We start from the raw sequence: 27866 nt of genomic DNA on the forward strand, positions 1-27866 counted from the left end.
TTTTGAAAGTAATTGTAAACAATTTGAAAAAACAAGAATAAAAGCCTTAACTTCTATGACTCCAGTCACACGTGGAACTAATCTGACGGGTGGGAATATGGTTCCGTGGTAAAGTCCACATGCCTTGCTTGCAAATAGGGAATCTAGGTTCAATTCCTAGCATCACAAAAGGAGGGGTGGAGTGGGAATTCTAAGAAGTCTAGGCTATGAAATAGAGTATAATGAGAAAACAAATTAAGAGTCCTGATGAAGAATTATAAATACTCCATTGGCTAAGTTAAATAGAAACAACATCACCTTCATTGCTCTAATTATTATTTACTCATACAGGATTTCAAACTACATATAGTACAAAATATTTGCGAGTTTTTTTTTTAGTATAAATTCTCATTAGGTAATGTCTATTTAAAATTGACCTCAAAATAGCCATTTTAGAAAGGGTTATAAACATCAGAAATACATATGTACTATTCAATCATAGCCGTGTTCAGGACAGGTACCCCACATGTTGTTCAATGAATAACTCATACAGTCTTTCTGAGATGCAGTTATAAAACATGAAACAAATGCCCAAATACTATAATCCAGAACCTTATATTCACAAGTATACAATTAACATCCAATTGTATTCATTCTAGCATTGCTTATGCTTACAAAACTTCTAGAATAGAATTAACGTGAATATTTATATCAGATTAATACTATATGCTTAGAATACTAGTTATTAAAATGGTGTGAAACATTTTTTAAATAGAAAGGAAATGTCCCCACTTAGTGGGTCAATAATGACCACAGAACAAAATGAATCAGATCACTGTCCCAACATAGACATATACCATTAAAAATAAAACCAAAACCTTTGTATGAAACGGTAATTTTAGTCTACACTATTTTCTGAATTTCCTACAAAATACATATATAATGTGGTATTAACCAAACCAACATCCAGCACAGTATTTCCCACAGTGAAGGCAGATTTTTAAGAGTACTGAGTAATTTTTTTTTTTTTTCTGAAAAGGGGGCACTAGGTCAAATTAGTCTGGGAACTTCTGGTCTGGAATGCATTAACCCTGGGTTTTAGTTGAGTTTAGAGAAAGCAGGTGACTTCCTCCAATCAGTGGATCTCACATTATGTTAATGTTACTCATTCCCTTTATGGGCATTTTGGGCATTTTCAGGGCTTACTAAAGGGAATCAGCAAGAAACGACCCCCCCGCCCCCACACCTCTCTTCCAGAATGACAGTATGTGTGTACAACTGTACTCAGTTCAGTAACTCCAACTTTACAAAAAGTTGGAAGTGGTATAACAAGGGTTCAAGAATCCTAATAAAAATCTGTGAGGAAGTATGCTCTAGAAATGATGATCCAAATGCCAGTCTTGAAGTACTGTCATTTTTTAGTGCTTAAAACATAAGTCCCTACCTTACAGAAACTTCTCTCAAAGGTTACCTATAGTTAACTGCCAAACCCAAAGAGCAGTCAGTAATAATGGGCAGTTAGAGTCTTAAAATTTAACACAGTACACACCATTTTTCAACTTTTTCATCTTTTCTGTACTTTTAAACATTAATTCCCTATTAAAAAATTCTCCCCCCAATTTCAATATAAGTAGAAACTACACAAGCCACAGTGGCAAATTCCTCATTCTTTCTATAGCCACACACATACCCTAAAGTGTAGGTTTTGAGTTTCCCATGATTAATCTTCCAATTTTCTCTGCAATTTTCTTTACAGTATCCATTCTATGCCTAGAGCTTAAGTGAGATCCTTACCCCTACTGTCACCCTTCAAAAAAATCATCATGACTTTAGATTTTCAGTGATTTCCATGTTAATTAATTCAATTCCCAATTCTTGATCATGAAACCTGTCATTTTTCTGAGTTTTAAAGCTATTCTACCTCTACCATCACTTCAATGTCGGAATTTCTAAACCCGTCTTGGCCTCATTTCCACTTTAGCTCACTGATATAAAGTACTAGAATTGCCAGTGTTTTGCAATGATGAAAGTTTCACATTGTCCTTAAGAGTTCCTCTCCTCGCTGGAGTCCCACAAATCTATGTCAGGTGTCAAGCATTTCTCCTTGAGATTTTCAGATCTGTTACTAGATTTTATCTTAAGTTCGGGCCACATTCAGGCACTGTTTGCTTTAAATCTGGGCACAACTATGTTATCCTAACTGTTGCACCCCTAAGTTCTTAAATTTATCTTAAACAGAACCCCAGCCCAGATTTTCAAACTTGCTACCTTTTTATCAGTATGTACTTTAAAATTCTGAAAGGTTCCTCCTCCACCTTTGTGATAGAATCCAACTCCCACTTACTAGTTTCTATAACCTAGTCCTTGGTTGCTTTTATGAAACCTGAGAATCTCAAATCCAGAACTCTAGAAGTTATAAGAATGAGGAAATGAAGCACCAAAAGAGCAAGTTTAACTGTAGCCAAAATTAAAATGTGCCAGAACAGAAACTTTTAATACTAGATCAATGTTTTCTACATTTGCCAGGCTCTAACATGAAGCACATGATGTAATAAAACACCTAATATACATATGGCTGGACCTTTATCCTGTAAATTCTGGTTTTCGTAGTCTTGAGTAGAATCATAAGAATCTGAATTTTTGAGGACTAGGATAACCTCATCTTCTGCAATTTTTTAGGAAACCTGACCTAGGTCTTGCAAATCTTCTATCACACCAATCATATCTTTCAATTACCATCCTGTCTATATCTAGTCTATTCTGTCTAGGAAGCTTTAACCATTGTCTTCATTATTCCTTGTTTGATGATGGTTATCCCCTCCTTCTCACCACCCCCAAACCTACCCATTCCTGCCTAAAATTCTTCAAAACCTTTTGTTTTAACCAAAACTTTTAATATAACCCCAACAACCAATACTTTGTAAACTTCACTTGGTATAAGTATCCTGCTAAAAATAAATGAAAATTCAAAATGAAAACTGCATTAAAGAATATAAATTAATACTGGTTTTAGCCTAAAGATAAAGTTAATACAAAAAATAACCCACTTTAAAATTCTGAAATCTGAGCACTTCTCACTTCTAATATACTGACATATGTCAGTACCTTCATATGTCTAGAAGTGCTTCAACAATGGTACTTGGAGAGAGCATGGCAGTGGAGGTGTAATAAAAAAGTATCTCATTCAAAATATGCCTAGAGCCTAAATGAGATTCTTACCCCTATTGCTACCTTTCAAAAAGATTATCACATGATTTTTTCCATAACTTCCATGTCAAAAATCTGTAACTTACATTAATACTAGCAGTTGATAATATTAAAGTAACTTCAAAAAAAAAATAAGAAAAATAGATACTAGTTTTACCAAGCAAAAAAACTGAAGTACTGAAAAACATACTAGGCCATTCTGCTTACATATAAGTGAGGCTCCCCAGAGACATAACTAAATTTGATTCTGTACTTAATGCCTGAGGATAACCAAAATACATCTCTAGTATATATGGACTATACTAGATCTTAATACTCCACCTAATTATTTCCCTAAATTAACTTGGCAAATAAAGAACTTAAGATGTTGCACAGTAGGTTTTGTTAGTGACATCTAACCTATTTTTAAAGCCTGTGTAATTGTGTTATCGCTGCTATCATCTTTACTTATCAAGAACTGGTATATAAATTTGCCTTTCACCTTGTTAATGTTAACGGTCAGAAAGCTGGCGAAATTAAACATCTCTTCATTGAATCCACAAAAGGTAAAAATCCCAAACCAAAGTGTTTTCATTCTTTAGGTCGTATCTATAAACCTTCCCACTGTTTTAATGTGAATTCAAAAACCCCGACATATCCCCACTTTTCTTATTAAACACATTTTTTATGGCATGATGTGAAGGTTACTGTAATTAGCTCCAAATATTTTTTAGAGTTATATCGCTATCTCGTGAACAATTTTGTTGTACAAGGAAAATAATATTTTCAGTTATATAAAACTTGAATATAACCAGTTAAAAAAATTTCTTGTGTGGAGTTTTCCCTTTACTTAAAAATAGCTTTAATACTGTTTAAGCTGATTTATTATGTGGTCAGATATATCGACTCCCATCTTCTCTCTTTTCTCAAATGGTACATTAGCCATCTCATTATAAAAATAGCTTCTAAAATATTCATTATAGTCAATATTTTATCATTTACAGGCTTAAATTCTTATACAATGATCTACTGAGACTTGAAAAGATCTGGGCTTTCAAGGGGGAGGAAAGGGGATCAAGATCTCTGATTGGTTATTACAAGGACAAAGGTTAGTGACTTAAATATAGACTTGTATATAAAACTACTGTGTATACATTTCAACAATTAATGATATGTAAAATTTAATCTCTTTAAATGTTCACTCATATTTATGGATAAGAACATTAACTTACTGCAAATGCAGTAACTTGGTACCTACAAACCTTTGAATAAAATTAAAACTACATCAAGTCAGCTTAGAAAACAGTCACAAAAAATGTCATTATGAAATTCAGATCTATCACAGCAATGGAATCAGCAAATGAAATGTCAGAACTATTTTGCTTACAAATGTGCAAGATTAAAAGAATAGAATCTAAGCAACGACAGGACTGCAAAAACTATACTGAATGCCAGTGAAAACGAACAGGATGACATTTTGTAGCACACAACTAAATGTAAAAACACTTATGAAATTGCTGCTTCAATCCTTTACTCTTAACCTTTTGTAGGCTCATTTCCAATCCAAAATGCATCTAAACTGCAAAGCTGATTCACACAGAAACATATTACCGGTCACATTACAAAAAAAAAAAAATGAGTAGAAGATTTAAAGCAAATATACCCTTGTCCTTCCAATTTTTCTTCTGACCGTCCATGTCTCGTCACGATCTGCCCTCCAGATGCAATTATCAATTATGCATACCAAAAGAAAAGCTGTAGCTGCAAAACTCTACCCCCTGAGACATGAAATATCCGTTTCCTCAACCGAAGTCTGCAGTGTCTCCTCTACTGCACAACTGCAGCAGGGCTGAAGTCACCTGACGTCTTCTGGGTGTGGAGCAGCCTGACGCAGCGCAATCTGTAACTAGGCTACTAATACTCGGCACCGCCGCCTTCCTTCTATCTGTTTATTGTTCTAGCCTTTTGCTTGTTGCTCATGCCAAGTGGAGCTACTTTTGCAGGGGGAATGGCAGGTTACCAAAAAGAGAGTGGCTCTTTCAATGTAGCTAACCATTAAATTGATCTGAAATGCACTTAGTCGTGCAAGATTTTTTTTTTTTAACAGATGGCTGAATTATAAATTATGCTGCTAGATTTCACTTACATTTAAAACCCTAACTAAAATTAGTGACTACCTGAGAAGATAAAAATGGACTAACCCAAAGGGTATTAGCTTAAGTTTCAAGCCTGGGCAATACTGGGTCTCTTTTTCAACTAAGTTTATTAAGGCTTAAAGCATTTTGCACTCTTCTGAGGATATGTAAAGAGAATCACAAAGTCAAATCATTAAAGTAGAATCACATTCTACTTCAAAAGAAAAAGGCTGAATCAATTTCAACAATCTCGTCATTCTAATGTCATGTGCTATATTTTCTCTTACACTACAGAAATGCAGAAATTTACAAATATGCACTTGTTTTTACTCATTACCTGCTCCATTTCAATCTTTCAATAAATATTTATTCAGCAAGACTGCAGGTGTTATTTATAGATTCTAAGCTTGTAGAGAAATATTCATGTGCTAATTATATCATCTGCCTTGGAAAAATGACATAATAGCACATTAAAATTGTACTAATAAATACAAAAATAAGTGTATATACTAATTTCTAATATTTATATTTAACTTAATAAAACTGGCATTCACTCCAAATTATTATGTACTAATCAAAAGTCTACAACCAACCTAACTGATGCAACCCATTTAATTAAGTAGAAAAGGCAATATGAATTAAATCAGCTAAAGTATTTTTAAATGTGTATGATACAAAGTTGTAAGATATGTAGCCTGTATACAAATACACATACTTCCAAAAACTGTACAACTATAATGAAATGAGTATATTTTCTGGAGCTTGCTAGGAAATCATGTGCTGCAAAATTCTTAGCATTGGAAGTAACCTGAATATTAACAATTTGCCTAATTAAGATGCTTTCTTACCGTACATGCCTAATTTCAAGCATATAAATTTCAAGCAAAACAATTTTTAGAGCCTAGTACTCTCACCCTGAGTTAATATTTAACTTTATATCTATTTACTAGACCCTTGCATAATGTAAAAGTTGAGCACTCAATAGTCACTACATCTATTTAAAATAAGAAAACTAAGGGGACAAAGGCATCCGACACATTAAAAAGTTCATACAATAAGTCATTAAATTCCAGACAATAACCCTGCAATACTGTTCTTCTATTCTCTAAGAAAAAAAATTAATTAACAGATATATTTTATAGGTTTTACTTTACATTAAACTCCAACTAACAAGCAACTTAAGCTATAAATTGGATAAAATTGCCTTAATTTAGTTTTCCTTCAAATGCAACATTTTGTTTTAAAAACAAAAATTTTTTCAAGGGTAATATTCAAATAGAGTAGATATATCCCAATTTGTGATGTACTTTATCTGGGACAGTAGCCTACTTTCCCTTAAAAGTAAAGGCTTCCTTGGAGTGAAAGATAGTACAGGGGGTTCGGTGTTTGTCTTACATATGCCTGGTGCATGCCTGGTTCAGTTCCCAGCATCATATACGTTTCCCCAAGCACCATCAGTTGTGATTTCTGAGCAGAGCCAGGAGTAAATAAAGTTATGAAATATGTAACCTGTGTACAAATACACATGCTTTTAAAAACTGTAGCACTGCATCCTGTTTTTCATCGATTTCCCCGAGCGGGAACCAATAACGTCTCCATTGTGAGACTTGTTACTGTTTTTGGCATTATCGTATACGCCACGGGTAGCCTGCCAGGCTCTGCTGAGAGGGATGGAGAAATTGAACCTGGGTCGGCCACGTGCAAGGCAAACGCCCTACCCGCTGTGCTATTGCTCCAGTCTTTTTAAAACTGTACAGCTACAAGAAATGAATATATTTTCTCAAACTTGCTAGAAAATTGTATGCTGCAAAATTCTTCATATGGGAAATAACCTGAATATTAACAATTTGCCTAATTAAGATGCTTTCTTATCACATGTGCCTCATTTCAAGCACATAAAACAAAACAATTTTTAGAGCCTAGTACTCACCCTGAGTACCACCAGGTGTGGAAACCCCACCCAACCCCACCCTCGCCCCAAAGTAAAGGCTTCCAAAGGAGGCTGAAACTGCTTTTATTCATAATGCATATAAAACAGTGCCTGCTAAATTCTAAACCCAACTGTGGTATTTTGCATATACTGCAGGAAGAGGTGATTTTTCTTTTCCTGAAATTAAAAATCAGCTTTATATAAAAAGTTTAAAATGAACTGCTCAAAATTCATGTTTAGCAAGTTCCCACTCCTTAATCTCCATATACTTGGAACAATTCAATAAGAATAAAACTTTTGTGTAAATATCTCTCCTTTCCAAAAGATAACACTTGCTAAAAAACAAGCACACTTTTTCTTTTTATATCTTAATTCATTTTCTTAGTACACCAACTTTACTGTAGGAAAACTACATAATTTCTACTGAAACAACAAAAATCATTCTTTATAGCCCTCTGATGAGTATTGTGCATGTCAAATTCTGAATTATACCTAGCTTGTTGATTTCCAGATTAACAGGGAATTATATCTTGGAATAGGCAGCAATATGAAAGCTAAAATCTGTCCTGGAAATGCTACTAAAATATTATTCTTCCTTTTCCATTTCTTTTCATTTTTCTACATGAACACCAGAACAAATCAAGGTTTTGTTTTACTTTGTTTTCTTTAAGATGTTTATAGATCAAGAGAAATAAAGTGGGGAAAGAGTGAACTCTTGAATGTTGGGGGTTGCTTGTATACTATTCTTGACAGACAAGTTTCAGCAACAGAAAACAGCAGTATTCTTAATGATTAAATTTTAACTATATATTATATAGTTACTTATATATCAGTAATCAGAAGCATAATACGGGGGTTTAAGGCACTTGCCTTACACACAGCTGACAACAATTTGATCCCAGGCACCACATACGGTTCCTTAAACAGAGCCAGGAGTGAGTTCTAGGAGCAGCAATCCCAAATATGGCCCCAAAACCAAATGAATAAATACATTTCAAAATGTAATTGTTCTGAGTTCTACGAAAGATACAAACTAAAGGTCTCATTACTGAAAAGTACTAAACAGTTCTGTTAATATCATATGCTGTGATATAATGCCCTCTATGGACTAAATTATAGCACTTCAGTATTGCCTACTTTTTCCTTACGACATGGAGAAAAACTTTAAAACAACACACGTAAGCTTGTAGAAAAAAGAAAAAGCACTTAAAAGTCTATGAACAACTTCATGTCTCTAACATTGAAATTTTCCATCCTTATGAATATATATGAAAATAATACTCCTCAAGGAGAACAAAATAAACGATACCTCTCACAATAAAAAACCAAATAAACATATATATGTATATATATATATATGTATCCCCAAATCCAAGGCATTTTTAACTTGGGAACTATAAACATTACAGTTAATAGGCTCTAAACAGACTTTAAAACTCCTATATTTCATAGGTCTGGAGAAATTATGAGTTATTTCATAATGTTTAAACAGTATAATTCAACCATGACTCAAATTCAAAACTGTTCTCTTTTTAAGATTTTACAAGTGTTCTATGTATCTTGGATATTATCCCTTTTGTTACATGGGTGGTGGGCAATTATTTTCCTCCAATTTGTGGGTTTTTTATTCTGGTCATTGTTTCTTTTGCAGTCAAAAATTTTTTCTAAAGTTATTTTACATTTGATCTTAGCCAAAAGGCCGAGAAACAATCAAACTTATTTTAAAGGCATTTCTTTCTTAGTGCCAAGAAAATAATCGCAATTCAGTTTCTCTGCTAAACAATTACATATGGCAAGCTTGTAGCATTCTAACAACTTTTCTTTCTACCTACAACACTAGGTGGCACCAACACTCATAGTACAGTTAACTGCTAGATGGATGGCATACAATCAGGCAAAAAACTTGGTTTTGAATTTTCTGGCTTTATCCTAGGATTCTTACCTAAAACCAGGCAAATGAATCAGTAAGCTAGGAAGGCAATATAAAATGATCTATGACTAAAATTTAAAAACTCAGTTTTCAGCAGATCAAAGTTAAATGTAATATTGGTATAAGTAAGATGTAAAGTAAGGTTAAAAATGCATACAAAATTAAAGGAAAAGAGGACAAGGCAAAAACATTACAAGAGCTTATATAATTTGGATAAGAAAAGAATGGATAACTTAATTTAAAAATGGACAAAAGGGGAGAGACTGCACAATGGGTAAGGCACTAGCCTTGCAAATGGCCAACTCAGGTTCAATTAATTCCAGACATCCCATATGATCCCCTAAGCAACGCCGAGTAATTCCTGAGGGAAGAGCCAGTGTAACCCTTGAGCATCGCTAAGTGTGGCCCCTCAAGTAAAAAACAAATAAATAAAGTGGGCAAAGGATATGAACAGGCAATTTACAAAAGAGGTAAAATTAGACAGTATACAGAGCATGTTGGCCTTCACTAATAATCAAAATTAAGAATACCATTTTAAGCTATAAAATTGGTAAAGGTTTATTAATAAAAAATACTGAATAGAGAAACTCAGGAAGGAAACAAATAAATCATAGTAAGTGACTCTATGCCTCAGAAACAAAACTTATTGTCATTATACATATAAATATTGCAAACTGTTGATAGCAACAAAATAATGTGTGTTTTCTTACAAAGTAAGGTGTAAAAATTAGTACAACTTTTCTGATGGTCATTTTTGGTCAAAACACTAAAAATTCTCATACCTGGGATTATGTTCTCAAAACTTTATATGAAAGTAATGATATGTAAAACATATCTAAATAGATAAATAGATAATAAGTAATAGCAAACTATTTGCAATACAACCATACCAAAGAACTCTAAGCATTATAAAGTCATGCACAGAAAAATAAAGAGGTGGAAGTGCAGGTTATTATACATATTATCACTTAATGTTTTTAAAAGCTAAAAATAAAATGTAGATCTTGAACCCATTTACAGTAAAATTACAATTTTTTACATAAAGTCATAAAGTATACATAATGACTGAAAATAGATTAGAAGGATATAACTAATTCTGAATTAAAAGCCTCCTAATTATTAAGAAAGCAAATAAAAATGAATAGTCTCTTTCAAATAATGCAAACACACTGACAGCCTGAAAGCAAAAAATTTAACGATATGCACTTAATCTTAAGCAAGGTTGGAAGAGGGGAATTTGCAAACAAATTCTGCACTCATTTTCATTCATTATGCTATTAGAAAGTATCTAAAGCTATTTTAAGAAGTACAAAAGAACTAAACAAAAGAGTAAAAAATCTTCCCCACTACATGGAAGAGAAGGAACAAATAAATATGAAAGGAAGGAATCCTCAATGAATAAGTTTGAATAAAAGTATCTGTTTTAGTTCATATTTCTAGGCCTATAAGCTAATGCTGTTTGTATGTACATAAACATTTCCAAGCTATCTGGTTACAGTGATGAATTGGAAAAAACACAGCACTCCAGCTCTTGATCTCTAATACCATTAACCACTAAACACAATTAAGAATCTAGAGAAATGGTTAATATCTTGGTTGAGCAGAGTAGGCATAACATAATTCTATAACATTTCATTAAGCTACAAGGTAAAAAGTCCTTTCCTTTTCATCCCCACCCTAATCCAAAAATGAAAGATAGCTACAGGTCCACCTTGCCAACCTGATGGTGATCTCTGAATCCAGAACATGGTATAAAAAGTTTTTTAAATACAGCAATAAATTATAAGCGATGAGGGTGAAAATAAGAAATTTATGAATCTATACTGATAACTACTTTATAATTCTTGGCATAAATGTGGAGTGTTGGAACTGAAGAATCACTGTGGGCCAGAGAATAACACAGGGGTTAAGGTGCATGTCTTGCATAGGGTCAACCTTAATTCAGTTCCCGGCAGCACATGGTCCCCAGGGGCCTGAGGGCCCCGAGCTCCATGGTCTGGGGAATTCCAGGCACTTGCAGGGGCTTTAATCATAAACCCCAAACCCATGGAGAATAGATACATACAGCCAAAGGCCTCCTGGTCTCCTAAGTACCGTATACCAACTTATTCAAAGCTGATTTTTTTTATCTTACCGTAAGCCCACTTTATTCTCTCAAGTTTCCAAAAACTTGGTTTCTCATGCTGTCATCCATTTTATTTGTACATACCAATAATCCAGGTGCTAGAGTCATCTTAAAACTTCTCCCTTTACCATAGCATATCAAACAACAAACCTTCCATTCTTGCCCCATTTCCTCAATGTTTACAAACTTCTTATTTTATGGCAACACTTTCTGAACTAGTCTGTCATTTACTGACGCCCACCTCCAATAATAAGCATTGTCAGTAAATGCAAATTTTATAGCAATTACAACTAATTTAGAACATTACATTTTTACAAAATGTGCAAATCATGTTGTCTGGGAAATGAAGAAACCAAAAATAAGGATACTTTTCAGAACAATTCATAACATTCCTCAATTACCTCAACTTTTCAAAGAAATGTCTACCGATTTTCGATATTCATTTAACTTAGCCTATCACTGAAAAACACTGCATTATACTAAAATATTAGATACATGCTTCAGAAATGGTCTTTGATGAAAATTTTTAAGTGAAGTGGTTCATAGAAAACAGAAGTCAAATATCTAAATCTTGTTTTAATATTTGTTGCTGTTCATGCTATCAGGAAACAGTGAAGCAAAAGAAAAGAAATAGACACAAATCAATTATAATAAATGTCATCCTGTTGTATAGTGCGATATAAAAATGACTGAACAATTGTATAAGAAAAATTAAGATTAAGTGGTGAGTGCAAAAGGTAAATAAAAAGTACAAGAAACTGAGTTTTAAAAAAGAATTCTTATTAATAAGTATTCTACAGTCTATAATATTACGCACACAAATGTGTTGGAATGTTCCATGCTAAGTTAAAATGGTGGCAAGAAAGCAAAATACAATGTATGGATGGATTACCTGAAGTTTTACTGAGCTCTGCTGAAAATATAGCAGATGGTGATCTGTTCTCTTTTTCTGTATCAGAAGGAAGTTTTTTCTCAGCTTCTTTCACAAGAACTTTGGGTTTAACTACACTGCCTGCATCTGTTTGAATGGGCAAAGCAGAAACATCTGGAGGCAGTACAGGCACCTTTGAAGTAACAGGCCTATCTTTGGGGAATTCATCTGACACATGGGCTTTATCTTCGTCTTTAGGTTGTACACTCTTGACAGAAAGGTCACGGGGTAATTCTGAACAAGGCAATGACCCAACTTCATCCTGGACATTAGAAATTTCACCTTTGTGGGATACTTCTACTTCACTGTATTCTCTAGCTAATTTAGGAGAAAAGTCAGTTTTAGAACTGGCAAATGTAGGGAATTCATCTATAATCTCAATTGGAGATGAATCTGAAAATGTTTCACTCTCTCTTATCTCTGCTTCCTTAGAAATAAGTAAGCCATCATTTGAATAGGTTGCAATATTGAGCTCTTCCATCTGCAAAGGAATTTTCTCTTTTTGGGTCAGTGTTGAAACCTCATCAGGTAGCAAGTTACCTTTTGTTGTATCTAAACTGGGCTTAAAAGATTCCAAATATGGCTTTCCCACCTCGTGTGGTGATGAAGCACCGAGTTTTTCCTTACTTTCATCTTTTACCATTGACTGTGATGAAGTTTCAATGAGATTTTCTTTCACAAGAACCATACCTTCATCTTGTTTTTGTGGAACTTCAGATATTGAATCATCACTAAATAAGTCAACTGGTTCAGAATCAGGGGAAGAATCCTCAACCAGTTCAGAATGATCAGGCACTGGCTGCACAACTTTTGTTATTTCTGAATAACTAGAGAAATCTGGAATGAGATCAGACGAAAGCTTTGTTTCTTTAATTAAATCACAAGCAATAGATATATAAGGAGCTTCTGTTTCTTGAATAGCTACACTAATACCTTCCGACTCTTTAATTTCTTCCTTTATTCCTGATACCTTTTTTAGTGATACATTCATGGCCTCTTCATAGGGTGGGGGATTTTCAGATTCAAGTTTCATGCTTTCATAATTAACTAAAGGAGGAGTTTCTAATGGTGATGAGCTGGGCTGCACCACAGAAGCACCTGCACTAGGAACTACAGAATTTAACGGTGCTTCCATAACAATGTCAGGTAAAACTGGGGAAGGAGTAGCTTCAGATTCTTCAAACGATGGGCACAACTGTGTCATAGGGTATAGCGACTCCTGCACAGCTTCTGATGTTTGAACCAAATCCATTTTTGTTTCAAAAGCAATTTTTGTACCTGCCACTTCATTCAACTCACTTTCACAAGCTTCCTGTACTAAATCTGGAGTTAGACCTTCAGGCATATTAGCCACTGCTTCCTCAGTCACCTTTGATAAATGATCTGTTTTGACATAATCTGACTCTGAATCCTGTGCTGCTATTAGGAAAGGATTTGATGGTCTAGTGTTCTTCTCTGTGACAATTTGGGCTTTTTTTTCTTCAATTTTTTTTTCATCTGTCTTATTTTCTGAAGCATGATCTTCCAACAAGGGAAAGATGTTTGTTGATACACTTTCAGTTGCTGTTGTGTTAAAGGGAGCACATGTAATATATACTCCTGAACCATCTTGTACAGCTTCTGGTGTACTGGGGAAAGAAGTATCCTCATTACTGCTTTCACTATCTTTTTCATGATTTGCTTGCTCAAGGCTATCTGCAAAACATTTTTGAGCCATTTTACTTTCCAACTTACTCTCTCTATTACCTTCAGCTGCCAACACTTCACTATCTTCCTTGTAAGTACTTTTCACTTCCCATACTCGCTCAAATGGTTTAAAGTCTGCATATTCCTCCCTCATAGGAGCTTCTGCTACAACCCCCTTCACATTAAAACTGTCCTTTGTATTTTCAGGAGACATAATTTTGTCCTCGTCCTTAAATGATTTAGTAAGGGTTACAGGTAATGCTTGCTGGTTAGAAAGGATGTTATTACTAACTAAATCCTCCTCATCTCTACTCTTCTCAGTTTCTTCCCTACGGCTAGCCACTATGCTAACAGATTCTGCTTTTGGAGAGTCAATGGGTGATGATCCCATTTCTGAATATTCCAATTCTGAAAACTCAGCTGTATCCCTGTTTACAAATGGATTTGTGGACTTCTTTGAGTATTCCTTAGACGCTTCAATTGAAGTTTCTTGATGTTTTCCTTTGGTGGGTAAATTACCAAGGTATTCATGTTCTTTTAAAGGAGCAGCTGAGAAGTGAGACAGAGAAGGAAGAGAAGCAGCAGTTTCAAGCAGGACAGATGGAAAATCCTCTTGGCCAGTGGAAACAGTATTACCTGGCTGCTCCTTCAAGTCCATAATTTTTTCTGTGACCACGGACAGAAAGGAAAGTTAGAGAATGCCAGTGTTCACAGAGTTAATCCAAGTTTTATAACAGATCAAAAAATATGTTAATAAAGAGTCATGAACTAAAATTAAATGTTAGCAATGTTTAATGTGCAAATATTAAATAGCCTTGAATCATTACTAAAACTGACAATAAAATATGAGCATGGCTATAGAGATAATTATATGCTATGCAAAGACATAAACCAAGTCTTCTAGAAAAACCTCAAATGCAATCAACTGATAAAAGTTACTTTTATCTTGATTTAGAAGATGAAAAGAAGACTTCAGAGCAGAGTTTGACAGTATAGAAAAGAAAGGCATTAGATAGTTAAATGCCTTCACCAGGCATTTGTTTACATGAAAGCTTTCCACATATAAATAAACTATATGGGGAGAAGGAATAGTCAATGTATCCACTGTAAATATCAAGGGCCCAAGAATTCCTTGTACACAGTTCCAGTTATAGGTTCTACCCGTTTCTCTCTGGACATAGCATATAAAATGTAAATTTGATTTTTATTTAGTAATAAATATTTTTGGAACCATGCTAATGTTTAGTAAATCCAAGCTACTCTATACAATTAATACAACTAAAGAGTTAAAGTTAGACTACACAGGGTAAAAGGCTAGCAGAAAGAACTTGCCTGCAGAGGAGTGTATCACAGGCTCAGATGCAGCAGGAAGAGCAAAAAGTGTCTCATCTGAAAAACAAATAGAATATAACCTCAGCAGAAATACAGAGTTGGAAGGAGACGAAGGACAGGAGTAGTAAGCAGAGGTTCAGTGTTTAATGAGTTAATGCAAAACGTTATCTACAGAGAAAAGCCAGAATGGAAAGGGAAAAATAGTGCCAGTAATGGTACCATTGAGGTAGATCACATTATCATATAATAAAAGTGATCCAACAGTAACTATGAAGTATAATTTTTCAAGGAACTCTGTAAACCAAAGTATACTTAATAGAATGTCGCTTTCACTTAAAATACTACATTCATAACATTAATTTATAATTTTGAATAGTTCAATTACTTGGTCCTATTAAAACCAAAAATTAAAATGATGTAGTTTAATAAACAGTATAAAAAGTCTATCTGTTCAACAGTTTTACTGTTGTATGTACAATACAGAAGAACACCTTCTGTGAATCACACATCTTTGATTGTATTCGAGGTTGTCCGTCTTTAAAGAAAAAAACCTAATAATCTAAAATCTAATTATTTGAAAACATAAGCCTGTGTACCATTGTCCAAGCTACAAAGAAATTATCATTAAAAAGACTATTTTTATCATGTCATTTTTGCTTAAAATTAACACTGAGGGCTACTTATTATTTTAAGTATTATTACATACAGGAGCTCATTTTACTCCTTGCAAATCTATTTTAAGAGTTGTTAATAACGCCCATCTAACAAAAACATGTTTTTTTTTAAAGAACTAAGTAATAAACACAGAGGCTGGAGCAACAGTACAGCAGGTAGGACACTTGCGTTGCACACAGCTGGCCCAGGTTCAATCCCTGGCATCCCATATGGTCCCAAGCACTGTGAGGAATAATTTCTGAGTGCAGAGCCAAGAGTAACCCCTGGGCATCGCTGTAATGACCCCGAAACAGAACAATTTTTAAAAAAATTTTTAAATAATAAATTAAATACAGAACTAATGAAACTAGGGCACTTTAACTCCAGAACCCAATTTCTTAACACCATATAGTATTATGAACTGACAGTTCATATAGTATTATGAACTGTCACCCCCATCTCTTGCCCCCAAATTCATGTTAAAGCCCCTAATGTGATGGCATTGCAAACAGAGTCCTTGAAAAGTAATAAAGGTCACGTGAAGTTATGAAGATGGGGTAGAGGCACAGCTTGTTAGGATTAGAACCTCATTAGAGATGCCAGAAAGCCTGCTCTTGCATGTGTAATTCTCCCTCACTTCTCTTCCCCGTTCTTCCCCCTCCCCCCTTCCCCACCCTAACTCCCTTTCTCTTCACAAGCACAGTGGTCAAGTAAGCTCATGGATGGTAGTCACCTAATAAAGACAAGCAAAGAGGCTACCTTTGCCAAACTTCCCCACCCTCCAGAACAATGAGAAATAAATTTCTGTTGTTTAAGTCAGTAGTTTTCAACTTCCAGTTCATGGACCAATGCCAGTCAGCAGAACTTTCCTGACAGTCTGAGAAAAGGTTATTGCTGCTTAACACACGGTACACTTGGAACTTGTAACAGTACTACGCAAAAGACTGACATAAAATATTCTTATTATAAATAATGTTTTTATGTCTGCCTTAGAAGTCTGTGAATAAAAGAAAGTATTTCTCCTGTTTTTCAAGTATAAAATACTTGAAATACTGTATTTCAAGTATAAAATAATTGAAAACACTGGTTTAAGTCACCTAGAATACTAATTGGCTTAGGTACGGCAATATATTGTATATTAGTATATATATGTTAAGATGATATGTAGATATACACATATGTAAATATTTGTATTATATATAATTTATATATAAATATTTATAATATTGATTAAGATACTAGTCACTAGTCTTAACCAACATCATTTTACACCTCCAGTTGGAAGATCCTGAGCTAAAAACCTTATTTGGTTTAGCCTAAAAAAACCTCTAACAAAATAAAGTTGAAATAGCCTAAAAGATGACAGAAAAGTACTCCTTAAGAGAGTAATAAACTTGAATACGTCTAATAAATTTGACCTAGTAAATTTGAATACTTCTAGCTGGAAGCACAGGCTAAATAAAGCTCATCAACAGAATGACATCAAACAGATATAGCTACCCATAAAATCAATAGCTTTTAAGGACATTCCATTTGATGAATAGGAGAGCTAATATTATATATAATTTTTTTTTTTTTTTTTTGCTTTTTGGGTCATACCCAGCGATGCACAGGGGTAACTCCTGGCTCTTCACTCAGGAATTACTACTGGCGGTGCTCAGGGGACCATATGGGATGCTGGGATTCGAACCCGGGTCAGCCGCATGCAAGGCAAACACCCTACTCGCTGTGCTATCGCACCATCTCCAACAATATCATAATTTTTCAATAAATTCTTATTAAACATTAAAAAGATATCAATTTAAGTGGAATAAAGGATATCCCACTGCACTACATAAGTATCACAGATGTCTATATGCAAGTATTTTTGAAAAAGGGGAGGGAGGAGTGTGATCTTTATGAGACACTTTAAAAAACATGTTGGTATTACTTAAAAACAGTGCGGTGAGGTGGAAGATATGTCGTAAATTTAAGAGCCTCATATTACCAGAGGAGCCACTACTCCAAACCAGTAAGACATAATATCTTACGAGGCTTTTACAAAATAAACACACAACACACAATAGGAAAAGATGACTTGCTATGTAATCTTAAAAGTCACATAGTTTCTCAATAAAAGGACTAAGAAGTTCCTTTTAGTTAATAAATTATAATCTTGTATAAAATACTCAGGGAAATCAAAGAGCAGACCCAAATACACAGCTGTTCTACTTACATATAATAGAGCAAATTCTTAACAAAATGGTTGTATTTTTCATGTGACAAAATGCAGGTAAGTCACTGTCACTGTCATCCCGTTGCTCATCAATTTGTTCGAGTGGGCACCAGTAACGTCTCTCATAGTGAAACTTATTGTTACTGTTTTTGGCATATCCAATACGCCACGGGTAGCTTGCCAGGCTCTGCCGTGCGGGCTCGATACTCTCGGTAGCTTGCCGGGCTCTCTGAAAGGGACGGAGGAATCGAACATGGGTCGGCCGCGTGAAAGTAGACTTAGAAAACGGATTAGAAACATTATTGCTTAAATTACAGGGGAAACAAACTGTATGTAAAAGGGTGCCAGCATTTTACGGTTTTTCCCTTGCATGTGGCTGACCCCAGTCCCACCCCAGGCGCAGCATGATGCCCACTCACACCACCAGACAAAGCATTACAGCGTTATTTAGGAGCGACCCCCAAGTACAGAGCTGGAAGTAACCCAAACTATGCCAGTGCAGCCCTAAAGCCCCAAAGCATAAATTAATCTACATTTTGTCATGAGATTCAATGAAAATTAACCACAAAACGAATACTGCTTTTCTAACAGCACCTGGGTGGAAAGTATATCAGAAATGGTCCCTACCATTGAACCTTTAAGAAGAATTGCTCAGACTCCAACTAAGGTAGTCAGGGCTCATGGGATCAAATTCCCTAAGTTCAAATTTCAGATCCATTATAACTTGGCCTTTTTTCATTTTATTTGCTCCTCTATTGCTACAGATAATAATAGTACCTACTTCAAAGAGGGTGAGAGAGAGAGAGAGAGAGAGAGAGAGAGAGAGAGAGAGAGAGAGAGAGAGTTTAAAGTAAAAAAACAAAACAAAGCAAAACCAAAAAAAACCACCTCATCCTCCCCGGCCCTAGAACTGAACTGCAAGCACAGCTCATGGAGTTACCACTGGAGTGGCCCCATGCCCTTTAAGCACTGCTTGGGAAGACCAAAATAAATTTTAAAATAAAAATACTAATAAGTAGAAATTAAGGGCGTTAAAAAACATTTTCTCACAATGGAGAAGTTACTGGTGCCCACTCGAGCAAATCCATGAACAAATGGGATGACAGTGCTACAGTGCTACTTTTATATAAGCAACCAAATTAAAAAAAAAAAAATTTGAGTCACTGTGGATAGAGCATTACAAAGTTCCAACACCCATCTATCCACCAGTGTCCCCAGTTTCCCTCCCACCCCTACAAGCCACCCCCACCCTAGCATGCCTCTATGGTAGGTTCCTCTCTCTCTCTCTAGTTCAGCAACCAAATTTTTAAGTAAAATAATCTCATTTTCAAAAAAAATTTTACTTTCTCTTTACTTTGATTACATTCAATATTTCAACAAAAACTCACTATAAGTAAAGTGAAATTTATCAGCTACACAGGCGGGGTGGGGATCTGGGAAAGTGGGGGGATGGGGGGAGGTTTATTGTGGTTCTTGGTGGTGGAATATGTGCACTGGTGAAGAGATGGGTGTTTGAGCATTGTGTAACTGAGACTGAAGCCTGAAAGCTTTGTAACTTTCCACATGGTGATTTAATTAAAAAAAAAAAAATTTAGATTCGTCTTTTTCTCTTTTTTCTCCACATTCTTATTGAGGCATCATGTTTTCTAATATCGTTAATAATAAAGGTTTATGAGTATAATGTGCTTTCCACAACTGAATAAACTATTTTATAATCAGGAATATTGTTTTAGAAAGCATAGGGGCGGAAACCAGAGTAATAGTACAGTGAGTAGGGTGCTTGCCCTGCACGGTGACCAAGGTTCAATCCTGGCACCCCATATAATCCCCTGAGCACCACCAGAAGTGATTCCTGAACACCACTGTGACCCAAACAAAACCCACCCACCCAAAAAGCCCAGGAGCTTGAGAGATTGTACAGACATTTGCCAACACCAGTTCAATCCCCAGCCGCACTTGGTCCCAACTCAAATACCACAGAATTGGGAGGAGCCCCTAAGCACTGCCAGATGCAGCCTCAACCCCCTCCCCACAAAGCCATAATGTCGGGAACCACTGAGATATAATACATATTATCCAATATCACTGCACTTAAAATGTAAACAATTCCTGCTTCCTATGATCTATTTAATGTCAAAATCTATTAAAGGAAATTAAAACTTTCACTGTTTCATTTATGAATATTTTATATATTCACGTATAACCAGAAAAAATAAATATCAAAAACTCAATTTTACCCATTACCAAAGTGGGATGTATTTATGTTTAAATAGTGGCATATTTAAAACACAAAGTTTTTACTAAATAGGTCAAAGGGAAGCCACAACTTTTTATTAAGTGTCTCCACTCTACCATCAAATTAGTATCTTGAAAAAATGAATCTATTATCTGTTTTAAAAACGTTTAAAAGCTCCTACTTATCCACTGAATTACCCCTAAGCCCTGAGTCAGATAAATAACCTTTCATTACATGACCCAAAATTAACTGTCTACACTTATCTCCCATCCAAGCACTAACCAGGTCAGACCCTGCTTAGCTTCCAAGATCAGACGAGATCGGGCGTGTTCAGGGTGGTATGGCTGTAGACTACACTTATCTCAAGGACTCCTTCCATGTCATCTATGTTAACCAAATGCAATTCTTCCTAACAATCCAACACTCCTTCTTCCTGCACACCTAAATGCTGACACTTAGTAAAGCTCAAACAGCCTTCCAGTTTATCATCCTTATCTTATTTTTGTTAAGTTTCTACATTTCTATTTGCTTAAGCTTAGAGAATTAAGTAGCTAATTTAATGTCACGTGGCTAATGACAATGTTAAAAATTATAATTTACCTGTAATTAGTTGTCCATTTTTTTTCCTTACCAGTCTCAGTAAAAATACTTAAAATGGTAGTATGGATGATGACCACTTTTCACAAAACATTTTCCGAACGATCAATTCCTAATATTGGTCCTAAATTTAGATTCATTTCCTTACCTAAATTTAAATCTTGAGTGCAAATTTTGATCAACAGTCTCAGGGCTACATAGTTTCAGTTCTACTTTTCATACACAAGGGTAGTTTCAAAATTAAAGTTCAGTTAAAAGTTTTTAAGTAAAAAGTGGTATATTGGTTTTTATTTTTATAATCATTGGTCAACTTAAACATATGTGCTATCTAACAATCTCACAAATGTTCTGACACTAGTTGGGGGAGGTAAAGACAGTCAGAGGGCTCCCAAGCAGTGCTCAGGAGGTCTGAAGGACAAATCCACAGATGCTTGATCAACAGATTCTCTGATCAATAGGGTCACAGGTTCAGGGCAAGGTCTCAAGGATGTGATACTGTTTGCGCTGCCTCCCCCCCACCCACCCTGGTGCTGGGGGCCGCCAGGCAACATGGTGACACACAATCCCTGGCCCCTGACCACACTCTCTCAGACTCAGTATTAACAATCATTTTAATACTGTGAGACTGGGCAGTAAAATCATATCTGATTTCTAAAACCAGAAAAACAAACTACACTTTAAAGCTACAGAGAAGTATTTCTGCTTCCAGATATGGTATCATTTCAGAACTCCCCATCATAAGCGACCATAAAATGAGGCAAAATCCATGAAGTAACTGTGCTGAGATAATGGACAACAGGCATGGAGGAGTGTTGATTCCCAAGAAGAGGAAAGCCGAGCAGGTGAGTTTTCTGGCCTTCCCCCAAAGGCATGTCCTGGTCTGCAGCAAGGGAAGCAATGTCTAGTTAGAACTAACGAGTCCCTGCAGAGATGCTTAGAGTGTATAGGAGAAGGTAACACACAAAGGAAAGTTTCAAATACAGAGCACAGACTCAGCCAAAGCTAACAGAATGGTCCATCTGGGGCCGGAGCGACAGCACAACAGGAAGGAAGCTTGTTTTTTGGGGGTTTTGTTTTGTTTGTTTTTTACTTTTATTGAATCACCTTGAGATCGTTATAAGCTTTCATGTAGACACTTGCTTTGCTCACAGCCCACCCAGGTTCAATGCCTGGCATCCCCAAAGCATCCCCTGGGCCCTGCCAGGAGTGATTCCTCAGTGCAGAGCCAGGAGTAACTCCTGAGCATCCCTGGTGTGGGCAAAACATTAGCAAAACAAAACAAAAGCTGACTGGATCTCAGGAAATCAATTAGTCTAAAAGTTCTCAGTGAAGAACTTTTGCTAAGCACCTAAGCATAAAAATGAAACCTAAGAAAAGGTGTGCCTAAAAATACCATAACCCTACAAAATACTCTAGACTAGTGGTTTTCTTTACCTGTAGACCCACGAGAATAGGAGAAACATCTGCAGGCTGCTAAGGCATAATATTGTGTGTCTGTGTCTGTGTATGTGTGTGTATAGATACACAATATTTATATTATAGATTTATACTAATATATTACTTTGGAAACCTGTTATTATTTCTGAAAATACTATCCAAAAGCACTAGGTGTTAAGCAGCAATAACAGAAATGTCCTGCTTGTTTTACAGAAAAGCAAAAATTTCTAGTTAAAAACCACTGTTCTAGATCCACAGTCATCAAAATATGGCTTATAAGAAAACACTGTATTGGATGGCAGCCTTGTTCATTGTGTGATATACTATTGATGGCTTATCTTGCATTACAAGGACAAAGATGAGTAGTTACAATAGAAACAGCAATTTCATAAGCTTAGAATAAAATTCAAAGCTTAAAGTTTCTAACATTAATAAATGAGAAAAAAGTTGAAAACAGTAAAGGAAAATAATATAAAGAAAAACAAAGGACAAAGGCAGGAAAAAAAAACCATTTGATATCACTGATAATATTTAAAATGACCAAAAGAAATTAAGAGAAAAACAATTATTAGAATAAGAGGGAGTATCATTCGATTCTAAAAACAAAAGACAACATTAAGGACAAGTATGCTAATAAATCAGGCAACTTAGCGTGAATAAATCTCTTAACATCCATTCATCAAGGCAAAAGACACAAATTCCTTGGCAGGCATACATTTCCAAATTTGACACAAGCAGAAAGCCTTATTATCCCTATATCATTTAAAGATAGCAAACTTGAATTTAAAGCTCTCCAAAAAGAAAACTACAAGAACAGATGGTATCACTAGTAACCTCTGTAAAACAGAAGGAAGTTCTAAAAGAACTTCTGTACTATCTTTTCAGCTCCAGAGTCAACATTTAGATTTAAAATTGAAACAGACTAATATTAACAACTGAAAAAAACAAGTCTTATGATTCTCTCAATAAAGGCCATGAGGCATGTGATAAAAATTCAACACTAATTTCATAAAAATTCTGAACAAATTGGAAACTGAAACTTTCTCAGCCTAAAGTTCATATCTAGGAATGACACAGAAATCAAACTAAATAGCAAAAGACTGATTTCCTCAAGATACTGAATAAAGGAAGTTATCTATTTGCATGATCATTACATTTATAGGTAAAGAGCTGAAAGAAAAATGTAAACTCTTAACTTGTAAGCAGGATTATATAATTTAAAAATCCTAATGGTTCATCTAATTCCTTTAAGAGCCAATAAGCGAATTTACAAAATATGTAGAATAGACACAAGAAGAGTATATAAAATTTCTCATGTTTCTATAATTTTGAAAATAAATAGAAGCCAAAAATTTTTCATTATCATTACTACCATCAACAAAAATCAAAAACATGGGGGTATGGTGCTGCCAGCAGGTAAATCTGTACCTGTGGGGCAAGTGCATCAGCAGCCTGATGGTGCCTTCAGAATGCCAGATACCCCAAAATTGCTGCTGTGCCTTTGGCCAGACCCCAGCAACTTGGGGCCAAGCTTACTAAGAAATTAAATGGCCAAGTTAGGTATGTGGGAGACACACCCACAAACCACCTCCAGCTCAGCTATATAAGCTTATTTATTGGCCTTATTTCAGAGACCCATAAATCTCAAAAGAGATCAAAAGATGCAGTTTGGGCCTGTAGCACAGAGGCAGGTGGGAACCCATGACTCTAAGCCCCAGGCTCGCTTGGAACAGGACGCGGCCTCCACCTCCCAGGCCCCCAGTTTTCCAGTAGCTTGGCAGTCACACACAAACTGCTCCTGGCACCATGGAATTTCATCAATGGCCGAGACCCAGAGACTATAAACTAAAGCTCTGGGAAAAGAGTGTCACAGAATGCCCTGGCCCGCACCAGGCTGTCTTCACCAGGGCACCTTGGAGGTGGATGGGTTGAGTTTCCCTCCCTGCCCCAAGCAGAACCCTGGCAGCCAAAAACCTCCAGAACCCAACTGCCACCAATCGCAAGGTCACTCTCCACACGCTCAGACGAGCCTCACCCAAGACGGGATGAACCTCACCAGAGAGCAGACCATCACGATAACCCAGATATGCGGGAACCCGTGACGAGATCTCCAAGCCCACTTGGATATCAACTGGGCTTCCTTCCCCCAGGTCCCCAGTTTTCCAGTAGCCTGGCAGTCACACCCACAAAGTGCCACCAGCACCATGTAATTTCATCAATGGCCAAGACCCAGAGACTATAAACTAAAGCTCCCAGAAGAGAACAACACAGAATTTCCTGGACATTATATTCTATTCATAACAAGCAATACAAAACAAATCGTCTAGCATTGCTTTTTCGGCAGGTTTGAGTGGTGGTGAGACTGGTGTCGAAATATCAAACGAAACCAACATAGAGAGAGAATATGGGGGAAATTGTCTGCCACACAGTCAGGGGAAGGGTTGGAACGAGGGTGGAGGTGGGGGAATACTAGAGATTTGAGTGGTGGAAAGTGTGCACTGGTGCTTGATGATTATATGACTGAAGCTCAAACATGAAAGCTTTGTAGCTGTGTCTCACAGTGAATAAAAAAAAAGAGGGGGGAGGAATAATAATAAATAATAAAGTGAACATTCAGAATAGAATTCAAAAAAAAGTAATGTGGAGGTTATGCCTAATTCAATCCGCTTAATCAATGGCTGAATAAATAGCAGCACTCCTACATTATTAAAAAAAATCAAAACCAGAGATTAATACATACATATCATGCTCGTAAACTGGAAAAAAATATTAGTATCAGGGAAAAAGCAAGCTACCAATTTCTAGTACTTTGGTATAACTTGCGCAGAGGTACTGCGCACTGGTTACTCAGGCTCCTGACTATCTTTTCAAAAACACTTATGAAGCAAACAGCTTGGGACAGTTTTCGTCTTTAGCAACAGGTAGGCATGCTTATTAGGTAGTATAGGATTCAGTTCCTCTACACTCAGAGTTCCTCTCCGGCAAAACAATCTACGGTGAGTGCAAGTGTAATTGCTCTTAGGGGAATGGGACTCAGGGAACTTGTGCGAGAAAATGCTGCCATTCTAGCTATTATCACTGCTCTGACCAGAAGGACCCACACTTATTTGGCCTACCACCCACTTTTCAGAAAAGGAAAAAAAAAATCACTCAGTGCCCTGACTAGAAATCTAACCTCTTTATATGAGCAAATAGAAAACACCTCCAACAACTGCCACGCTCTGAATTGTTTAAGAGTCTGTATCACCAACTTTGGAAAACCCTGTCTAAAACAATCTTCTTTCCATTTTTGATGATTATATGACCACTCAAACAATGAAAGCTTTGTAGCTATATCTCACGGTGAATCAAAAAAAAGGGGGGGAAATAATAAAATAATAAAGTTAACATTCAGAATAGAATTTTTAAAAAAGTAATGTGGAGTTCATGCCCAATTCAATCAGCTTAATCAATGGCTGAATAAATAGCAGTACTCCTACATTATTAAAAAAAAAAAATCAAAAACTCACAACCTCTTTACACTAGGAAAAAAAAATCATGCAACCCCAGGTATATAAAAGAGGTACATAAATCAAACATTTGCTGATAACAAATCACAATGAAACTTTTTGTTTTGAAGCTACACCCAGCAATGCTCAGAAACTTATTCCTGATTCTGTGCTCAGGGATCACTCCTGATGGGGGTTCTGGGGACTATAGGAGTGCTGGGGATCAAATCTGAGTTGGCCTCATGCAAGGCAAATGCCTTTTCCACTGTACTATGGCTTGAGTTCCAAGAAACTTATTTAAGACCAAAAATTTTTTAGCTACAGTTTAAGAAGTTAGATGTGAAATTGTAGAGATACAACAGGCTGAGCACATGTTCCGCATTCAGAAGGCCCATTCAGAAGGCCCCTGGAGCAATCCTCAAGCACTGAGTCATGAGTAGCCCCAAAGCAATGCTGTGAGTATCCCCCACCCCTCCTCCAAAAGAACCTAGGTTCTAAATAAAGTCATTATTTGCCACTGGCTCAGGCATCTGTCTATGACAAACTTGTTAGCTTCTTATAGGATAAAAAATTCAAACTGTGTATTCAGTTCTCTTGTATTAGTCTCAAAATTCAATGCAACCCAAATCAGATTCTCAATAGGCATGCTGTAAAACTAAGTAACTGATTTTAATATATACAGAAGTATGAAGTATCTAGAAATAGAAAATAATTCTGAAACAGAATGGTCACACTCACTGATTTTCAAACTTACTGTAAAAGTGTAATAATCAAAACAGCTTTATATAGGCCAGTGTAAAATGTGTTTGGCCTACTGTCCCTTTTTCAGAAGACAAAACAAATCACTCAGTGCACCTCCTCCCCAATAAATCTTTAAAGAGAAAGAATCTCCAAATTGCACTTAAGGCTACAACCATTCCCTTCAACTGCTCTGGTGCCCCCAGTATCTCCCACTTTGGAAAACATTGAGATAGAAAAATAATCAATAGACTAAAATAGACATATTTGAGTAGATACTTATATGGTAGACTAATTTTTATCAAAGACACCAAAGCAATTAGAGAGTTTCAGAAAAGAAAATTTCTACAGGGACAACTGAGTATCTATATAAAAAAGAATACATAAATGTGGGCATGTAACTTCCATAAACAAAAATTACTGCAAAATACAGCACTGGTTTAAAATTGACAAAGCTAAAACTATAAAGCTTCTAAAAAACACAGAATAGAGGGTGCTCTTGGGAAGGTGGGAGGCACCAGCCCCTCCCACAGCTGCCGAGATGTGACCCCGGGGGCTGCACGCGCAAGCGGCCCCTCCACAGCTGCACGAGTGTGAATCCAGACCCAGCTGAACCAACTTCAACATGGGCAGCTACTTACAGATTGTCTCCAGCCAGAGAACTAAGCCTCGACCCCATGCCCGCCCAGGAGGGGAAAGGTATTTCTCTCTCTCGCCTGTCCCTTCCCGGGGATGAAGGGCGTGGGGACCGCCATATTATGACGACCACAGATGGGGTTTACAAGTTGCAATGATCGAATATCCAGAAGAAATCTCCCTGGACTTAGTTGTTAAAGTACAGAAATACAAAACCGCGCAGCCACTACTCCGGCCGCGCGATCTCATTTCTCTTCACAACAGGTCTGACTCTAGTGGGGTGCTCCTAATAATAATGGTGAGGTTTGTGTTGAAATATTGAATGTAACCAAAGTAAACAGAAAGTAAAGTGAAATTTATCAGTTACAAGGGGGGGTGCGGGGGTGGGCGGGATGGGAGGTATACTGTGGTTTGTTTGTTTTTTTTGTCTTTGGTGGTGGGATATGGGCACTGGTGAAGGGATGGTTGTTTCAGCATTGTATGACTAAGACTTAAGCCTGAAAGCATTGTAATTTTCCACATGGTGATTCAATAAAATAAAATTAAAAAAATAAAAATTAAAAAATTAAAAACACAGAATATATTTACAATCTTGGAGATGGATACGAGCAGAGAGCACTAGTCATAAAAG

General features: G+C 36.1%; 1 protein-coding gene across 4 annotated transcripts in view; it reads right to left on the reverse strand.

Moving 5' to 3' along the window:
* Positions 1–27866, reverse strand: part of RTN4 (reticulon 4) — a 63104-nt gene that overhangs the window by 29332 nt on the left and 5906 nt on the right. For 2 of the 4 annotated variants that reach the window (XM_055121949.1, XM_055121950.1), the window contains exons 2-3: positions 15235–15291; positions 12178–14568 (exon numbers count right to left, since the gene is read on the reverse strand). The exons of 1 other annotated variant lie outside the window; for it this stretch is intronic. In XM_055121949.1, the coding sequence (XP_054977924.1) occupies positions 12178–14568; positions 15235–15291 (2448 nt within the window). Of the gene's footprint in view, positions 1–4828; positions 5048–12177; positions 14569–15234; positions 15292–27866 lie in introns of those variants that run through there. One more of the 4 variants, XM_004609214.2, reaches the window with a different exon arrangement.

The sequence above is a fragment of the Sorex araneus genome, chromosome X (genome assembly GCF_027595985.1).
Source record: "Sorex araneus isolate mSorAra2 chromosome X, mSorAra2.pri, whole genome shotgun sequence".
Classification (NCBI taxonomy): Eukaryota; Metazoa; Chordata; class Mammalia; order Eulipotyphla; family Soricidae; genus Sorex; species Sorex araneus.